Source organism: Seriola dumerili, unplaced genomic scaffold (genome assembly GCF_002260705.1).
Source record: "Seriola dumerili isolate Sdu_G_001 unplaced genomic scaffold, Sdu_1.0 BDQW01000291.1, whole genome shotgun sequence".
In the NCBI taxonomy this organism is placed as follows: domain Eukaryota; kingdom Metazoa; phylum Chordata; class Actinopteri; order Carangiformes; family Carangidae; genus Seriola; species Seriola dumerili.
The window spans coordinates 6,949,276-6,969,404 of NW_019174546.1; the positions used below are offsets into that span (position 1 = coordinate 6,949,276).

At 42.7% G+C, this 20,129-nt stretch overlaps 2 protein-coding genes across 2 annotated transcripts in view; one reads left to right on the forward strand and one right to left on the reverse strand.

Annotated features, from left to right (window-relative positions):
* Positions 1-361: 361 nt before the first annotated feature.
* Positions 362-7,100, forward strand: mep1b (meprin A subunit beta). The gene is made up of 14 exons (XM_022758104.1): positions 362-468; positions 575-593; positions 689-739; positions 830-873; positions 992-1,070; positions 1,863-1,980; positions 2,162-2,340; positions 3,365-3,583; positions 3,803-3,955; positions 4,508-4,723; positions 4,824-5,291; positions 5,397-5,576; positions 5,879-6,125; positions 6,670-7,100. Exons 1-14 carry the CDS (start codon positions 394-396, stop codon positions 6,890-6,892), a joined length of 2,271 nt encoding a protein of 756 aa, XP_022613825.1. The 5' UTR covers positions 362-393; the 3' UTR covers positions 6,893-7,100.
* A 161-nt stretch (positions 7,101-7,261) lies between these two features.
* LOC111231259 (PH domain leucine-rich repeat protein phosphatase 1-like) overlaps positions 7,262-20,129 on the reverse strand; it is a 42,531-nt gene continuing 29,663 nt past the window's right edge. The window contains exons 5-17 of the mRNA XM_022758306.1: positions 17,639-17,785; positions 15,958-16,185; positions 14,706-14,908; positions 14,240-14,300; positions 13,435-13,530; positions 12,636-12,791; positions 12,104-12,304; positions 11,663-11,825; positions 11,438-11,568; positions 11,059-11,172; positions 10,392-10,586; positions 10,001-10,229; positions 7,262-9,906 (exon numbers count right to left, since the gene is read on the reverse strand). Of these exons, the coding sequence (XP_022614027.1) occupies positions 8,587-9,906; positions 10,001-10,229; positions 10,392-10,586; positions 11,059-11,172; positions 11,438-11,568; positions 11,663-11,825; positions 12,104-12,304; positions 12,636-12,791; positions 13,435-13,530; positions 14,240-14,300; positions 14,706-14,908; positions 15,958-16,185; positions 17,639-17,785 (3,244 nt within the window). The 3' untranslated portion in view covers positions 7,262-8,586. The remainder of the gene's footprint in view (positions 9,907-10,000; positions 10,230-10,391; positions 10,587-11,058; positions 11,173-11,437; positions 11,569-11,662; positions 11,826-12,103; positions 12,305-12,635; positions 12,792-13,434; positions 13,531-14,239; positions 14,301-14,705; positions 14,909-15,957; positions 16,186-17,638; positions 17,786-20,129) is intronic.

Here is a 20,129-nt window from a genome sequence, read left to right on the forward strand (position 1 = left end):
GTGTTATTATATTATATCATTTTATATTATAGTTTGAAATAAGTTTGAGAATGTTAAATGCTTGTGGAATTAAAACCTGGTAAACCTTTAAATGTGTTTGTCTTATTCTAGCAAGTAAGTAGGCTGTATGGCTGTTGTGCTGCCCCCTGGCTCATTGTTTCACTGCACTTAATCTGCAAATGTGTAAAGATTTGTTAGTAGATAGCAGAGCAGATTGTTGTGTGTTGTGTAACTCAGAGCCTTTACAGCTCCGTCAATTATCAACTTGTGATCACGTGTATGTATTTTTTTTATTACCCGCAAGGAACTTCTCTCTAATTTCTGCTTTTGGAGGAGCTGTCAGAGCTCAGTACCTCTCACTGACTGTCCCACACAAAGGGACATATTAGGGACATGGGGGGAAGAAAACCTACAGGTGTACTTGTTCTTCACATTGCATGCCTCCTTTGTGGTGCTGCCCTTTGTTTGGTGAGAAATTGGTTTAGTTTGTTCGGTTACTGTGATATCTAGAAAAACTTGATTTTAACACATTTGCAAATCAATAACATTTCTATTTTATTTCTCTTTTGTTTAGCCCACACCAAAGGTATCAGGTAAGTAATTTTATGTAACAAGCAAGGCACTGACCCAAGTTAAAGTTTATGTTTCTTCAACTTTATTTTTTACTTTTTTATTTCTACTTTAATAGATTATGATGTGGACGGTGGACGGGACCTTGACATTTTTGACATCAATGAAGGTACGAAGACAGGAGGACAAAAAAAGACACATTTCATCCTCATGTTTCTATATAATTATTCAGTAAACATTGTTTTCTTTGTCTCCACAGAGGCAGGGTTGAATCTTGTAGAGGGGGACATTGTGCTCGATGAGGTATGTTCACTTAGCTGTTCTTAATTTTCCCCTGCACAAATGAAATTTGTGAAGACGGTTTAACCTTGACTCATTTTTTTGTTCCAATCTTTGTCATTGCTTTTATTGAACGCTGCAGAGGCAAACTCGAAATTCCATAATAGGGGATGAGTACAGGTGGCCAAAGACGATCCCATACTACATGGAGGATGACTTAGGTAAGAGTGCCTGTTACAATGCTTGCAGAAAAATGAAGAATAAGTAAGCTCTCAGGAGGAATACAAATGGATTTATACAATATTTTCACATATATTAATTAGAATGTAATCTTCCTGTAAGAAGTGAGTGGCAACATTATTCTTATTTTATGACATGTTCCAAAACGTCAAATGACTTTTATAACCACAAAAATTACATCACCATGTAGGATAACATACTGTACATTTTTAAAGAAATGTATTTGTTAAATGCATTGTCTATGAAATAAATATTTCATTTTCTGATGTAATAGCAATGTTTCATGATCATTTCCATATATTTTCACCTTCATGAAAGCTCACGTGAGCATTTTCCTACATATTCAGTTTTAATGTCAGAAGAAAAACAATATTTAAAATGAGAGATAGTTGATTTTGCTATTATTATTATTATTATTATTATTATTATTATTATTATTATTATTATTATTATTAATTTTTCTACACACATAAAATTGTGGGTAGAACCCCAAACAATGAGGGAGTAAAAGCAATGTCAAAACATGACATCCTCCTGATAATTTTGTAACCTACTGGGAAGAATTTTTTCATTATTGTATATCATATTGCGTTACTTCAAAAATAATCAGTCTGTGGTTTAGAGCCGCTTCAGGACATGTGCACCACTGAGTGTGTACTGTATGTGTGATGTTCACCCATTTATAACAGAAGATTGTAGTAAATCTTAAAAGCAAATCGGAAAGACATATTTTCTAAAACTTTAACAGAATTGATTTATCATCTTCTCTGCAGAGATCAATGCAAAAGGTGTGATTCTGAAGGCCTTTGAGCAGTACCGGCTCAAGACCTGCATTGACTTCAAGCCTTGGAGCGGAGAAGCAAATTACATTTCCATTTTTAAAGGGGGCGGGTAAGGCAGACATAGCGTTTATATTTTTATGGTCACCATTTAGATGGCAAGACGAGCTGTACTTTCTCAATTATATAATATATTCTGTATCTTATCATTACAACTAAAGTTCTTCAGAAAAGAAAGTGTAGATTCTATGTGATTCTATGTGATGTTCAGCCCTTTTTTTTTCCCCTAACAGATGTTTCTCCTCTGTGGGAAACCGGCGAGTTGGGAAGCAGAGATTGTCCATAGGGAGAAACTGCGACCGCATTGCCACCATTGAACATGAGTTCCTTCACGCTCTGGGTTTTTGGCATGAGCAGTCCAGGGCAGATCGTGATGATTATGTCAACATCATGTGGGATCGCATCTCAGATGGTAGTGAACCTCTTTCAGCTAAATCATGATCAACTTAAACCCTGCCCATTCATTCTCCCTATTTGCACTTGTACTATTATATAGGAGTGTAAAGCAGCTTTCACACGTTTAATTTATACAAGATTCAAATTTACATTCTAATTAAACAGAAAACTTAACTACCTAGAGGCAGTGCTCAAGAGGTTTCTTATGTAGAACTTGAGGGAATATAAATCACTTCATGCAGCAGTTGATTTATTGCTTTTGTGATAAGCATGTGCATGTGTTTTTTTTCCTAGCTGCATAATTTTCTATAGATAAGCAGAAGTCATTCACATCAAGAAATATCACACGGTGTTTCTTAGCTGCATTGACCTCTGCTCATCAATTTGTTGATAAATCAAATCTATTATAGTCCCACATTAAAGTACAGAGTTCCTTGATATGTCAGCAAACTTTTGTCAAGGCTTTAAACACGTGCCAGCTGTTGATAAGCAACTTTTATGAGAGGATGAGAGGACACGTTATGGCCATTTTTAGTGTTCATCATTTTACATGCTTCAGTGTTCCAAAAAGACATTATTTTTTCTTATACTGTGGAGTGCCACAGGAATGAGTCCTAAAACATGGAAATTAGTTGGCATTTTAGCACATCGTCATTGGCCACAAGATTAAAAACTGTTTTCCTGTCCTTCATTTGAAGTAGTTGTGTGCTGTGCTGCCTGCCAGGCTTGCAGGTGGGCATTGGGGGGACGTACTGAGTCAATACATCTAGGAAGTAAGGTCTGGACCGCCAACAGGATCTGTCTCCCCATTCAAGTCCTACAAAGGATGCGGCCTATGACGGTGTGGCCCTTCATAGTCACTGTAGACCGTAAAGGCTGAACCGAAATGAGACTGTCTTGTCTGCGGAGGATTAAAGCTGTATGTCACGAGCTGTGACATACAGCTTTAATTAATTTCTTTGAAATCCACCCCTGTAGGTGGGAAATGGAATAAGACACTGATGAAAATGAACTGACATTTATTTATGTTTGATCTGCAGGTAAAGAACACAACTTTAACACCTACAATGACACCACCTCCAGCTCGCTGGGCGTACCCTACGACTACGGCTCCATGATGCACTACAGTAAAAACGCCTTTCGCAACGGCACCGAGCCCACCATCGTCACCAAGATCCCTGCTTTCAGTGATGTCATCGGCCAGCGTATGGAGTTCAGTGACAGTGACCTGCTTAAGCTGCACCGCCTCTACAACTGCAGTAAGAGTTAACAACTAGCACTCAAGTTGTCTTTTAAAAGAAGCGTGGTGTCAGCTTGAATTCCTTTTTTTTTTTTATTCTAATTAATAATGTTGATATCAGCAACACATGCCACTTGCCACATGGAAATATGTGAATAGGCAAACATTGTACTTACTGCAGTTTATAGCAGTTCAAAGTCCTTCACCTGAGGATGTGTGATTATGATTTGTCCACTAGGCCAGGCCTCCACCTTCCTGGACTCATGTGACTTTGAACGTGAGAACATCTGTGGTATGGTCCAGGGACAAGGAGACAAAGCAGACTGGGTCAGGGTTGCCAAAGCTGCTGGAGGGCCTGACACTGACTACTCCAACATGGGCAAATGCACTGGTGAGAATTACCTTTGGAGGGATATGCATGACATGCGGTGCAGATACATGTCTTTGCATTGAAGGATAGGTTCACATTTTATTCAGATCCATCTTAAAACAATACTCACATGCTTGTATGTACATCAGAAAAGTCTTTGGTCGCTGCAGTTGTTCCTCTGTTCCCCCATCTTGGCATTGAAAATATACCTGTCTAATGCAAAAAACAGACTAAATCCACAGTTGTCCTGAAATTCAACATAAGCTAATCTGAGGCTCCAGCAATCTGTGGGATCTTCTAAAGTAGTGGTCTCTTTAGGTATGAAATTCCCTCCACCATAGCTTTTGTTATTATCCCACCACCATAGCTCAGCAAGAAAACACAGCCCAGCAAAACACAGAGGGAACTTTGTACTAAAGGAGGGGATCTCTTCACCAAAACTGATTAAAACTCTTTTAATCATTGCCATATGATAGATTGACCTGTAACATCATCAGTTGTGCACTGTGTAATGTGCATTGAAATAATGCTTAGGTGTTGACTTTATTAATCAAGTGACATTTGGATCTTTAGGTTCGGGATATTTCATGCACTTCAGTACTGGCCCAGCCAACACTGGGGATACAGCTCTTCTTGAAAGCAGGCTCCTTTACCCCAAAAGAGGTTACCAGTGTCTGCAGTTCTTCTACTACAACAGCGCCGACCCCAAGGACACACTGAAGATCTATGTCCGAGAGTATGACAAAGCTAACCCCAACGGAACTCTGCGCTTCATAAAGACCATAGATGGTGACTATTAGTAAATCTTATTACTGCTCAAAATCTACTGTTAGAATTGTGCTGGTAAGATGTTCAACAAATTCTCTGTTTTTACCTCGTGCTTTAACAGGATCCCCTCAGGATCTGTGGCAGCTGCACCACGTGAGTCTAGATGTCAAAACAAAATTCCGCGTCGTCTTTCAAGGGACAAAGCAGGGCTCTGGGAACCCGGCAGGGGGATTGTCACTGGATGACATCAACCTTTCTGAGACCACCTGCCCAGAGTTTATATGGCGCGTGAAGAACTTCAGACAGGTTATGGAAACCACCCCAACAAACACTTCTATCTTCAGCCCCCCATTCACCTCTAAAGAGGGTTACACTTTCCAAATGCAGCTGTACCCCAGCGGAAAGGCAGGCTACCCTGGTGAGTTGTCGGCCTATGCTCATCTGGTGGCCCGTGAGGGGGACACCGGGCAGAAATGGCCCTGCCCCTGGAAACAGATAACCATGATGCTGATGGACCAGCACCCACACATCCAAAAGCGCATGTCTAACCAGCGCAGTGTAACCACTGACCCGAACATGAAGGCAACAGGTGCAGCTACTTTCAGTGTCTTTATGTAAAAAAAAAAAAAAAAAGAATATAAAAATTGTACTGTGATACTAAATTTATAGACCCTTTCAACATCCTTTTAAACAGATTCTAGCCAATTTTTCTGGGATGACCCTCGCAAGGTGGGTTTTGAAGTCACACATACAGATGGGTCCAAGTATTTCCGAGGGCCAGGCACCGGAACTCCAGTGTATCTCACCCAGCTCAGAGCCAAGAGCAGAGATTTTATCAAGGGAGGAGACGCCATCTTTCTCCTCACAATGGAGGGTAAAAGCACCACAAACTTACAAACTTAAAACACAGTAAAACCACGTCCTTCTTGTCATACATTATATCAGTTTCTTATCCATTAGTATTCTGCATACTCATCTCTTGCACCCATACAAACAACATTTGAAGGATCAAGAATACCGGTGAAACATGATTACATCCATGATTAATATACCCACTTGTCAGAAAAACACTACAGCTTATCATGCGACCCAGTCACTGCCTGTTCGTTTCACGTTCATCGATGCCGCTTCACTTGAATCCATTTAACCGCTCTCTCATTTACTGTCCCTCTACAGATGTGTCTCATCTGACTGTGACCCAGCCTCAGCCCTCCACAACTGTACCACCCTCTAATAGCACCACAGAACCCTCCGTACCACCCACTAATAGCACCACAGCACCCTCCGTACCACCCACTAATAGCACCACAGCACCCTCCGTACCACCCACTAATAGCACCACAGCACCCTCCGATCCCTGCTTCAATGTGGAATGTCTGAACGATGGAGTCTGTGTGGTGGACGAGGGGAAAGTTATGTGCAGGTGAGGGCTTTCTGACTGCGCCCACTAAAGAGCTAATGTAACAATAGGTTCACTAATGAACATGTTAAATTATGTTTGTTTTATCTGTACAAAAAAATGCGTCTTGCACATTGTATGTTCTTGGCTTTGCTGTTACTTTTGGGCATAGCCAATCTTGCTGTTTCACCATGTTTCCGGTCTTTGTGCTAAGCTAAGCTAACCACATCCTGGTACTAAAATCATATTAACCATTGTCTTCTTGGCAAGAAAGCAAATATGCACATTACCCAAAGTATCTGTTTAACATTTTTTTCTGGAACAAAATATCAAATATTTGATGCTGGTATCTCAGAACCGCACCTCAGCTGGATGAATCCCTATAAAAGATAATCAGTTGCATTTTAAATCATTTCCCCTCTCATCTTGTCCCACTAGAGTAGGTTCTTCTTATATTTACCTTCCACAATTTTCCCCCACCTTCCATAGTTGCTCTGTATGAGTGCTGACAATACCTGCAAGTTTGATTTTTCTCTCTTCCTCATCTTCCTTTTTCTTTGCTCTCCAGGTGTGCGGTGGGTGATGACTGGTGGTACTACGGGGACAACTGTCAGTACAAGGGCTCCGTCATGGATAAAACCAACCTTGCACTTGCCTCTTCTCTGTCTGTACTGGGAGTCATGCTGGTGGTTACTTTGGTCAGTGTCATCTGTGTGAAGAAGAAGTACAAGAAACACAGTGATGGCAACAGTGTTGTCATGGCAAACATTTATAATACAGAAAAATTGTAGAGGGAGATCCGGGACTCTCCTGTGACAACTCTGTTAGGAGAAGAAAACAGCAACAAAAAAAGAAGACTTTAAATAAAATGAATCAATATTTTTCTGCTTAATGTTTGTGCTAAATATCTTGTAGAGCAGGCTTTGGATTTATAGATTAAACTCCAGTGCTAAAATGTAAGACATAACATATTATAGAGCATAATATAATATGAGATTGCCCTCTTCTGGTCATTCAATGAAAAAACAATACAGAAATGTGACAATATTATGTTAAATAAATTATTTTGAAACTAAGTTTTTTTATCAGTGTCTGAACAACACATTGTAAATGAACAAACATAAAGCTCATTCTTAAAAACAAGTTCCAGACAGGATGACTTATATTCACAAATTTAAAATTTATTATACCAAAGACAGGAACATTTGTGTTGTCTCTTTTCCATGTGGATATATTTGTATTACTGAACTTGACACAGTCATGCCGGTGATAACAGTTACTGTAGGAGGGAGGTGAGGTGGAACAAATATTACCTGTGCGTGGCAATGTATGTGTGTGTGGTTGTATCATTGTGCGTGTGTGTGTGTGTGTATGTATGTGTGCGCATGCAAATGTGCATGCAAAGATCTGTCTATAGTGTCATTAAGTGTTCATTAGATAAAGTGATGTCATATTGTGTGGAATGTTTGGGTTTCAGACCTGCAATTGCACATAAACATTTCTGTGTGTGTGTGTGTGTGTGTGTGTGTGTGTGTGTGTGTGTTTGATATCTGTGGGTCTACACTGTAAGATAAAGGGGGGGTGACACCTCCATAACAGCAAACTCTTGGTGAACCACACATTATCGTCCCCACCATTAAAACTTTCACCGACATACAGGTGCGCAGTTCCTTTAAAAGCATCAGTATACAACATTTGTCTTATTTACAATCATTGGAAAAAAATCACCATTTCTCTCAGAGAAGATTAGTAAAAGTGACTGAGTCACCATAAAGAGTATGCAACTCCTAGGAGTTAGTATTTCAAATTTCTACAAAAAATTTCTATGCCATTTTACAGGCCAAGAGCCATGATTTACTGAAGAAATACAGTATTTTAAGTGCCCTATCTACAACAGTTAAGTGTGGTATTACTAGTGTACCATTCAACATAGTTCACTGATAATAAAAAGATTATGTGTCTGTTTTTAAAAAGTTCTTTCAGCAACATCTCTGCTTTCACATTAAAAGATATGGTAAGTTCTTACAAAACAAACAAACAAACAAACCATGGAATTGTTATCAATATTAACAAGTGTTGTGGCGAGCTAATGCTATTGCAAAGAGACTAGTGTTGATTACATACTCAGCTGGTTGTCTAATGTAAAAACAACGTTCCACAGTCTGTGAGAAGGGCACGACCATGGACACCAGGAGCTGTGTCCACAGGCTTTTCATGAGGGTCGAGTATCATTAAAGGGCTCATTTGCTTGTTTTATTCTACGAGTTGCTCGGGTAAAAACAGGTGGAGCAGTTACAGTGCATGGTTCTCCATGGATGAGGCTGTGTAGAGCTGGAAGGCTTTCATGTGCATTTTACAGCCTTTTGCGGACACTCATTCTGCTTGTGACCATTTTTGGGAAAATCAGAGCGGCTACGGTCTATGTAGGGTTCTGTGCATGCTGCCGCCGAGAGGGAGATGAGGCTGTAGTTGGTGGTGTGGCTGTTCAGAGAGGGGTGTCATAGTAGTCTGTGGGCTGATCTGTGCCAGGCGGCTTCTGCTGTTTCTGCTGATGCTGCTTCATGATTTCCTTCACCTCCTCCTCCAGCTCAGGGGGGATGATGAACTGGTCGTCTGGGTCGGGCTGGGCTGGAGCGGTGAAGTAGCCCCCGGATTTCTTAGAGGGAGCGTCAGCAGCCACCTCAATAAGGTTGTGACTCTTTTCTTGGCGGGCCACTGACCCATTAACCCTCCTCTTGCCTGCCAACTTTCCTCCATCCCCACCTACTGCTCCGACTCCCTGCCACGACTCGTCCCTCTCCAGCCCGTTCTCAGCCTCACCGAGGCTCATGTCCACCCCTTCCTCCAGGGGCTCTGGGGTGCATGGTGGTGGGGGAGGCGGAGGAAGAGTCAGCAGGGTGCGCTCCTGGCTGGTGGATGAGGGTAATGATGTTTGGGGTGACGAAGAAGAGGAGGATTCTGCTTTGAGGCAGTGGACATCCGCCTCTACTTCCACACGGCTCCCATTAGAGAAAACTCCAGCAATGGGCTCCTCATCCTCGCTGTCCAGCCCGTTGTCAGACAGGGCGCTGGAGAAAGTGGCACTAGACAGCTGCCTCTGGAAGGATCCTGCTAAGCAGGCAGGATGGAGGGCACAGCAGCTGCGGGCAGAGGGCAGCTCTGAACCCGGGAACAGATACTGACAGGGCTGGGTGCTTGTGTGGGTCTGCTGGTGCTGTAAGGCCAGCGAGTGGGCCTGATGGTGCAGGTGGAGATGAGGATGGTGGGTCTGATCATGCAGCAGCACCAAGGAGCTCTGCGGTGGTTCATCAGATGAGGCTGTAGAGCCCACCTCGCTGCTCATCTCGCTGGTACTGATCTCACTGCTGATTTCACTGCAGGAGGAAGGGGGCACAGGGAGGGAGCCATCTGAAGGCCGCTCCTTGATGGCGGAGGACGATGGGGGATAGGGGCCCAAGCCCGGGCTAGGAGGCGGCTGGGGAGGCTCAGAGCAGCAGCAGGAGCAGCAATCTTCACTCACACTGAGCTGGACCACAACAGCGCTGAGGCTGTCGGTGCAACCGTATCCCTGCGCCAGCGTGCACAGCTTCTTAGCAGCAGCCAGGCCGTCTGGGACGTTTCGAACAGCCTCCACAGCCTCAGTGGGAGACACAGCATCCCACAGGCCCCGGCTTCCCAGAATGAAAAACTCATCCTGGGGGGTGAGAGTGACTGTCTGCACATAGGGACAAGGGATGACGGATGGGTAAAGGAAGGAGTAGCCCATGATTCGTGTAGAATCGGTCACGCCATTCACCTTGTTGTCCTATGGAAAAGAGTATAAAAGTCAATATAGTGATTACATGAATACACTTGACAATCACTTCCATTGATTCATAGTTTGCTTTGAGGACCTTTACCTCAGTGATGATAGCCCTATGCTGCCGGATCCGGCGGTATTCCTCCTCCAGGCCTACATTGTGAAGCAGGGACAGCGACAATGGCTTACCATCGCGGCACAGGATGGCCTGGCACTTGCCTACGTTAGCAGCTGTGAGGGTGAAGCAGCCCCCGGGGTCAGTGGGGTCATGGCGAATGTGACACAGAGCTGCCGAGCCACCGAGTTTCTGACCCGCAGTCCCTAGTTTCCTGCAGAAGCAGAAGAAAGAGGATATGGGGGGAGGGGGTTTAATTGTACGGATTATTATTTTTGTTTTAGAAATTAAATATTTGCATCATATAATAGATGTTTTGTAAATAAGAGAATGACAGATGAAATGACGAAAAAGCATAAATATGCCTATCACGTACCTTTGCATGACAAGGAAGGTGTTGGTCATGTAGTCCTCTTCGCTCTTGGTCTTGTGCAGTTCTTCAGCCAACACGTCGTTCATCGTGCACTGCAGAAGGTAGGGCACTTCCACATTCCTGTCCCCATCAAACACACCGTACAGAGCTTCACGACTTCCACAGAAACTGTTTACTGACAGAGCCGCAACGCACAGTCTGAAAAGAAAAAATGACAAACAAAAGAAGGCCATAGCGTCATTGAGGCAGCGCTCTGTCAGGAAACAATGGGGCTTCAAAGACATAATCACTCCTTTGTTCACATATTGATCATACTACTTCACACACTAATAACCTTGGACACAATGCTTTATATCTACGATTCATTGACTGTACAGCAGAACCACCATCATTACCGCTTGCCTATTGAACATCACTTACGTAAATGGAAATATGGAATCAATATGTACAGTACAATTGCTTGAATGGCTTCTTTAGTCTGTACATTACAGTGTTGAATTGGAAGTTAAGTTTTGGCATGTGAGCATGCACGATTCATGTTTTCAATATTCCCTTCATTTGAGTCATCTGGCTTTAACAGTGCTCATTCTCAAGAGGTTTGGTTAAGTGAGGCTTCATTGGACGAGTGTGATGGTGGTTGTTGTTTCACCATTGTCTGAACTGAACCCACTTGTTCTTGACGCCCGAGGCTTCTGTGTAACCATGACTCCACACAGCAGGCCCACCAGACGCCTCATTCGACGAGAAGGTTGGAGGCGGATCAATACGGAAGCAGCGAATATTACTGGAAAACAACAAAACATGAAAAAGATCAAATACACTGTATCATGGCGAAGCATAAGGTACATAAACCACTGAGAGGATTCCATTCTGGCCATTTCCAAAAGACTATCAACTAAATGTATAAGACAATATTAAACATGAAAGACCTAAATACAACGTGCAAAATGCAGGATGAAGTTACACAAAATACAAGTTGTGGTCACTCTTCACAGACCTACAATAGTCCTGCATAAAACGCAAAGACCTGCAGAGAGACAATGACTTACTTAAGCTGCTCGAGGGTCTTGTGGTCCAGATTGAGACGAGGATTTCCAGTCAGGTCAAGCTCCTGAAGCTTTGGAGGCAGATTCTCTGGAAGAGTGATCTCGCTCAGCTCATTACAGCTCAGATCCACACACTGACAACAGAGGACAAGATGTCAGTACTCACACGAATGCATTTGCAGTACAAACTCAGCGGCCCGTAGAGATGTGCTATTGCTACTGGCTTACTTTCATCTCCATCAGCTGCATGACCTCCGGAAAGACCTCGATGGCGTTGGAATGGGCGATGAGAGTGTGCATTCGCCGGCAGTTCATGATGGTGGTGGGCACAGTCTTTAGCATGTTTCCACTAAGGTCCACCTCCTCCAGCTCCTCCAACTTGGCCATTTTACTGAAGGATAAGACAAAGCAATGGGTAAGCTGAAGTGTGTAAAAGTGTGTAAAGTGCTGAAACAAACAATCGATTAGTCAAACAACAGAAAACCTGAGAGTACAAGTAGCCTGTGGATGCTGACTAACTATATAGAGAATTAGTGATAGGTTGGTCAACATGTTGACTCTAAACCAGTTGGAAACCACCAATTTGTCATTTGTCCGGTAAAAACTGCTGCTTTCACCAGCTTCAGTGAGGAAACGGTGATACTGGAGTGTAACATCTGACTTCTTTACCTGGCTGGGAAGGTCTGGAGATGGTTGTAGGCCATGTGCAGGACTCGAAGGTGCGAATGACCTGTCAGCATGGGCACACACTTGTCTGTCAGCCGGTTATTGGTGAGGTAGAGCTCCTGCAGGATGCTGTGACTCTCCTCTGACAGGCTGGAAGGTGGCAGGTGCTCCAGCTTGTTGGCTGATGCATTTACGCATCGTAAACTGAAAATAAAAATGACAAGTACAAATCATTTCTGTTTTTCTTTCAGGCAGGGACATGAAAATTGAGATGAGTCACTTTAATTAAAAACTTCTGCAAGAATTCCTACTTCTATGACCATGCACATTAAAACAATCCCTTCTCCTATCTTTGTGGTGGTTGGTTGTTTATTATTTGCCTGTCCTCGATTTAAAAATCCTACTCATAATTCCTGTCCTTCACCTTCATATACCTGCATTTTCTTTTTTTTATTTTTGCTTTATATCCTTGTCAGATGTTGGGTGCATTATCTGATGAAAACACAAACTTCTTCCAGCTGATGATTAATGCTACCTGTCAGATTTGAGGAACAGGTTGCAGGGCAGCTCCACCAGTTGATTGTGCTGTATGTCCAAAACCTCCAGCAGAGGGCGCTCCACTCTTTCAGGCAGCTTCTGCAACTGGTTGTGTCCTGCACTCAGCTTCCTCAGACTGTTGCTGCATAACAACCTGCGGCATGAAGAAACACACAGATGGGTAAGAAGTAGAACATCAAAAATCAAAAATAAACATGTGGATATAGTTAACCTACAGACAGACAGACAGACAGACAGACAGACAGATAGACAGATAGACAGATAGACAGATAGATAGATAGATAGATGGGATAGCTGGTGAACAGGAGACACATGCTTACACACAATTGGCCTGTGTGAACTGTAATTGAAGTAGGCTGAAATAGCCATGGAAATGAGGATAGTGCAGCAGGAGGATGTGGAGACAGAAAATAGCAGCGCCTATAGTGGAGCCTGCAGCTGAAATTCATCATCCTGACACTTATTGGGTAAAAAATAAATCTGCAGACACTGAGGAGACCAGAGGATGAGAGAGAGAAAGAGAAAAAGAACAAAAAAATGAAAAGACAGGAACAGAGAGAAGAGGTGGAAGTGAGCTGAATCTGAGCTGACCTTCTAAGAAGCTATATAAAAAGGAAGAGAATGGACGAAGGCTGTGGAGGTCACAGGCTATCTGTGTGATTTATGAGGCTCTATGGGGGATAGATGAGTGGCCGACAAAGGGCAGAGAGAATAATGCTGCGCTGTACTCCATTTACAGGCTTACGGGACACATTCACTGAGACAGAGAGACTCACCGTGCCGGGAGCTCAGTGATGAGGTTGTGACTCACGTCCAGAACTTCCAGTTTCTTTGCTTCACACAGCCAGTCTGGCAAGGAATCCATATGGTTCCTACAGGAGGACGGGGAGTGACAACGATGATGATGATGATAAATTATGTCTAGTTTGTAAAGTGCCACAAATAATATGGAATATCATGTAGCAGGAAACTGCATGTGTTTGAATTCCAAACAGTCCCGCTCAAGGAAAGACAATTGCTGCCTTGTCTTTCCTTCATGTAAATTGGATGTAAATTGGCTTTTTTTATTTTTTATTTTATTTGTTTTTGTAATACTTTAGAGTCACTTCATTAGGTAGTTTAAGTCTCAGATGTGTTGTGTTTCAGACAAAAAAAAGCAAATAATAATCACAACTCTCAACAGATTATCTGTTAGATTCAAAAATAAAAACTTTTCCACATAAATTCAGGACTTAAAAATGTAAGTGCAGCACTTTGTCCACGCCTTTTTTATTGACCACAAAGAAGCTAAGCACAGGAGCCTATCTTTCACTCAAGAATCAAAGGTCATGTCAAAGGTCAGCGCTGAAATAGTTAAACAATGACAGCCCATTTCACCACACTTTCCAATATCCTATCACTGTCATGCAGTTCTCTCTTTATAACAAATTTTCTCACTCCCCCTCAACAACTCGTGCTCTTGTGCCCTTGTGGGACACAGAGGGTGTACTGTAAATGAGCCACATTTTCAAAATAGTTTTTCCAATTAGTGCTGCATTCCCTTTTTTGTATGCATGTGTGTACTTCTGGGATTTTTCTCACCTCGAGATATCCATGCAACTAAGATTGGAGGGCACAGGACTGACATCCAGTTGTCGTAGCTCTGTGGGGAGAAATCCAAACACATTAACCTACAGCAAGGACAGACGCGGTCTATTACCAAAACAGGTAGATGGAAAATGGAGGGGAGAGTTTGGTGGCGGTGGTGAGGGGAGGGGGGTGACAAGTTAGAGGGGGATGATAGAGAGACAATGAGACTGCAGCAGTGATGAGAAAAATGGATGCATGTAGAGAGAGGAGCACAGGGTGAAATAGTTATGAAGGCAAAGACAAGAGTGAGGTGAGGTGAGTTATATGTTACAGCTTCAGAGAAGAAAGATTCATATCAGTGGTTTCAGTTTAGAAACAGGTAAGACGGCATTGATGTGGGAGAGAAGGATATCTGTCTTTTCTAAAAAACACATGATTGCCCTAGCAGACAACATGAAGTCCTGCGTGCCAAACCCACCGTTGCTGGAGGCGTAGATGCCTTTGAGCAAGCAACCCTTGGCCTTGAGGCCGGCGATACGGTTCCTCTCGCAGTGAAGTACCTCCAGCCTGGGGAAGACTGAGGCGTCCAAGTCCGTCAGCCTGTTATCCCTCACATCCAGTTGGGTCACGTGCCTCAGCAGGTCAGGCTCATCTGGCACCATGCTGGAGATTTTATTCAACCTGACAGTGGGAGCAGGGAGGAGGCAAAGGTACAACTCCAATTGGATCAGGTTGAATTGCACAGGCTGTGGCCTTTCTTGTAAGGCAGGGAACATGCCTTGGCTGATGGCTAATATACTGTGCAGCTGCTTGAGTTCTGTTTGGCTTTCAGTTGCTCTGACAGTACCATTTATGGCAAAGACTGATAAGACATAAAATGCATAAATATATTATTCTGTTCCATAAACAAATACCAGGATTTGGCAAAAGCCAACTGTAACTAGAAAAAATGCAGTTGTGAAATAAATACAGACTTTGGAAAAGGGACATTCTGAAAAAAAACTGCTGGATTAAAATGAGTAAAACAGGCCATAAATTTAGCATTAATGTTATTTTTGTGTAAGGAAGCAGGTTTGTATGTCTTATTAATTTAACTTTATACTTATAAAAACAAAAAATGCCAGGTGACTTGATATGGGCTGCAACAGGCAGTTGATTTTCATTTTTGATTGATCTGTCAGTAATTGTTTCAATCAAGCTATTAGAAGTTTAAGCTAAACAGAGAAACAGAGAAAAGTAGTTTACAACAGCAAATGTTTGGCATTTCTGGGAGACAGATGACTATCAACTCATTGATTTAACTTTTTTTAGCATTACGGATAAGAAAGCTTTGTTGTTTAAATAAGACCGCAACCTCATCAGAGATACTGAGTGATCTTTGCCCAAACAGGTGAGAAATGCTGGAAAATCTATTTACTGACCCTGTTTAAGCAAAGTGAAGCATTAACTGGAAAATACTGCAAGTCACTCAAGCTCTGTGCTTCTCCAAACAATGGGAAGACACCTGATGGAACCACAACAGGCAAATGATTTCCTGATTCCGTGCCGTCTGGCTGTCTGACCGTGTTTTGGCTTCCTCTTAGTGTTTTTGTTTCTATCATTAGTGGGAAAACACGTGTCATTGAGCGCTCTGCTTGGACCATGTATGACTAGGGATTTAAAGTGATGCTTGATCTTGACAAAGTTGTCAAAGATCAATGATAAAATCCCTATCTCATAATAACTTGTACCTTAAGTCGATGTGTTTGACTCGGAGCAGTCTGAAATTCTGCAGGGTGAGTGTTTCTAGGTTGTTGCCAGCCATGCACAGCTTCTCCATGGAGGCCAAACGCTCCAGCACCTGGGGCACGTGGTTGAACTGATTGAAGGAAAGGCCTAAGTAACTCAGCCTCTGGAGGGAACCCAGCTCATTGGGCAGCTCATCTAGACTGTTGCCATCCAACAGGAACGTCTGCAAACTGAGAGGAACATGTGATTAGACGATTGACCTCATTCATGAAAGAGGTAAAGGGGACAGATTTTTCTTTGTTTGCACAGATAATGTTGTTCTGGATCTATGACACTGTATTAACTTTCAACATTCCCAGTCACTACACTTAATATCCAGCAGATGGCAGTAGTATTATAAATACCCTACTGGCTACTTCAGGAATTTACAGGCATGCCAGATCATTCCGGCAGATTAACTTCTCATCTAGCCTTGTTTCAACCCACATACCTGTGTATTTATTTTCAAATGAACTTTCAGTTTGAAGCACATGTCCTATCCAAGCTGTCAGTGCTGACAAAGATAAATTACAGAACAATGCTATATCCTGTATTGTTAGAAAGGGGCAAATTGGACCGACATAATAACATATGAATTTCATTAACATTTAAAATCATTTTGCATTTTGCTCACACCCCTTCACAGAGTGAGTAATAGGGCTTTTCCACAGGCAAGGGGGCTGATACTGGAGCACAGCCAAAATGTTCTGAATGTTCCCATGAGACAAAATGGTATTCAGCCAGCAAAATCAGCTTTGCTCCATCCTCTTGAAAATGTTGGCTTAGTGAAAAGAATTCTGCAATTTTTGGGGGGCGGGGTAACACTGCCACCAAGTAAAACTAATATCATTTGTCAACCATTAGGACCATGTGACGTAATTCATAAATGTAATCCAGTGGTCCATTAAAGAGGCGTCAGTGTTTTACTAGAAATGAAGTCCTCAAAGAAATTCGAAAAGCTTACAAGGAAAATCTAAGGCGTGCACCAAAATACAAGAAGAAAAAGCCACAAGTGGTTCCTCCACAACAGGTTAGCCCAGTAACAAGCTGAAGAAATGGTTTAATAATGACAGATAATATATAAATATTTTTTGTAAAAATGGACAAGGGTGAATTTTGTCATGTCAACCAGAAAATAAACAGACCAGGGAAAGACCATGACTCGGGGAAAATTTCGGTGGGAAGCACCACAGATGATCAATGCAACTTGTGTTGTTGTTTGCTCACATGCTGAAACTAGCAAAGTACACCATGGTGGTTGTTATGCCACTTGCTTGTTGCTTGGTAACATTTGGCTATGTAAACGTTTGATAGTCAAACTAGCAAAAATGCATTTGGCCTGTGAAAAGATTCTCTGGTACTCCAGCCCCAGATGGCATTGGTGCAAGCACTGGTCTCATGTCAGCGGTAAACCCCTGCCACAAAAGTGAGAGAGTTGGAAAATTACCAACATTACAAGCTGCCAATAGCAGGGAGAAGTAATGTAAACACCCAAACAAACTCAATGATTCAATAACTAACAAAGGAAGAACAGCTAAGTTGTATTTATAACAAAACTGCAATACGCATGAACTTTAGATTCAGGAACATTCAGTCTCTGAGTTTAGATTAGGTCTGTATCAACAACTTCCTGCTGTTACTTACTTAGTCATAGCTCCCACAGAGCTGGGGACAGAGGCCAGGTAGTTACAGCTGAGGTTGACCTCCGTCAGGGTTGGGATGTCGCAGATGGCCAGGGGAAACTGACCGAGATGGTTGTTGGACAGGTTGAGGCTCCGCAGACGAGAAAACCTGCAACAAGACAGAAAATAATGACAGGTTAGACAGGGGTGAGAGAGGAGAGGAGAGGAGAGGAGAAGAGAGGAGAGAAGAGAAGAGAGTATGAGAGAGTGATTGGAGATGTGCTTGTATCTTGTCAACATCAATATTGCAAGAGAGTAGAAGATGTTCATAAATACTTTAATGAATGTATTTATGGGCAATGTAGCAAAGTGTAGCTTACACTGAATTTGTTTAAGTGAAAAACACACAGTTAGATGCAGCACATGCATAAACAAAGCCCTCCTTAATAGTAGGACTAAACCTTCACACTTGATTGTTGAGCAAACAAGCGCAGCATTGACATCTGTGTTGTTCATTCAAACACCAATGACCAGTGGCATTTGGCATGGTGTCCCATGGCAGAGGGGTGACCTTCAGAGAGGTTAGCCCCTCAGGGGGGAGGGAGGCAAGTGAACAAGGCGGAGCAGGGGAAGGACTCTCTCTGTCTTTATTTATCTATCTACACACACACAAACACACACACACACACACACACACACACACACACACACACACACACATGCGACCTGCTATCACCTATCATGTGCACAGATAGAGCAGCTATGGCACGCTGGAGATTGGCAGCGCGCCATATTAGCACAGTGGGATGGAGCAGCTGTTTAAACTGGCACGACCGGCACGGCGTCGGATTTTCCTCCATATGTGCACACGCAGGTGACACACCGTATATTATGGCGGTGAAGAAAAAGGCAACCAAGACGTCAGGGCAGTTGATTAGGGTGGCCAAGTAATTCCAGCTGAGGGTGACTCCTGCAGACAGTGGGTGTGTGGGGGTGTGTGGGAAAATGTCATTCCACCATTAAATCAACCTCTGCAATCTGCTGAGTAATGATCATACCCCCTCTTCAGACTTTCTCCTTGTCTGTGTCATGCTCTGTCATATCATGCTATTTTCTTTTCTCCTTTTCTCCTTTCCTTCTGTATTTAAAGCTGCACCAATCATCCTTAACAAAGAGAATTATCCCAAAATAAGCAGTTCCTCACAGCTCTACGACGCCTTTTAGCCTCTTTTAGCTCAGTGTTTTGGTTTTCCTCCCCACAGATTCCACTCTCATTAACGTATCTACAGCTGCTTTTTTCAGCAAAGAAGTTTTATAAACTGACAGAACACTATCTGCCCACCACCAAACTAGCTGACGAACATAGTGGAGCCATTAGCAGATAAAAAGACAGATATTTTTCTCAGGAGTTGGTAAAGAGCAACCAAGAGGTAAAGGGAGAGTGAATATTGGACTTATATTCTTGAAGGTGACTAGATACACAACTCTAAATGAATGTTAATAGTTCTGTGTCTGCTGAAAATGTAACGGGTAACTGCATGCTAACACTTGCAGCGTATCTACTTTATAGGGTGACAATATGTCAGTATTGTTTTACACATCTTCTGCTGGCCAAAAAAAAAAAAAAAAAAAAGATAATGCAACTTTAATCCTTTAACTTGGCCTTAAATACCCCCTTCATCTCAAATTTTGTCTTTCTGCCACTATTCTGACCTCCCTCACCCCTTCCTCCCTCCCCTCATTTCCATGACTTTTATGTCCTTTGTATCTTGCTGCACTATCATACATATGTAAATAAACAGGCCAAAGATTCAATCAGATGCATATGGAAACATCAGCCATTACCCTCAGTGAGTGGTGACCTCTGTCTCAGAGTGAGATGCATGCTGGGAAGGCAGTCCCATGCCAGAGGAGAGAGCTAGTATCCCAGACAACTGATTATGCATATCTGATTGGCAGATCACCCATCGGTTAGTCTTTGAGCAGAGAAGAGAGAGAAGGGGAGAGGCATGTGGCAGGTTCACACATTCCACTGCTCTTGGAAAAATACAAAGCACTATGACCCCATGTTGGATGTCAGGGAAAGCCAGTGTTTATACTGAAACAAAAACAGACTCTCACACAACTGTCCACACCAAAACACATACACCCACATTCACAGAGGCTGCACACAGAGTATTATTGTTCTTGACTCTAGCTCTTTTGACTTGAGTCTCTCAGGGCCAAGCGCGTACTCAAGTAACTCTGCTTCATGTTTCTACATGTCAAAACCCCTGTATTTTCAGCCAAGTATCCATCTCTTTCTCATTGCTGACCTCTTTTTCTCTCATGCTGGGTCAAATGCAGATGAGCCTACTTAGGGTTTGGCAAAGCTAAATATGGATGTTATCTGGCTTGACCAGCAGGGGAGCTGTGCATCACTTGCTCAGATTTAAAACCTCACATTTCCCTCGCAGCATCTTCAACACCGGTCATTATCCAGAGGATTAAAAAAAAAATTTAAAAAAAATGAT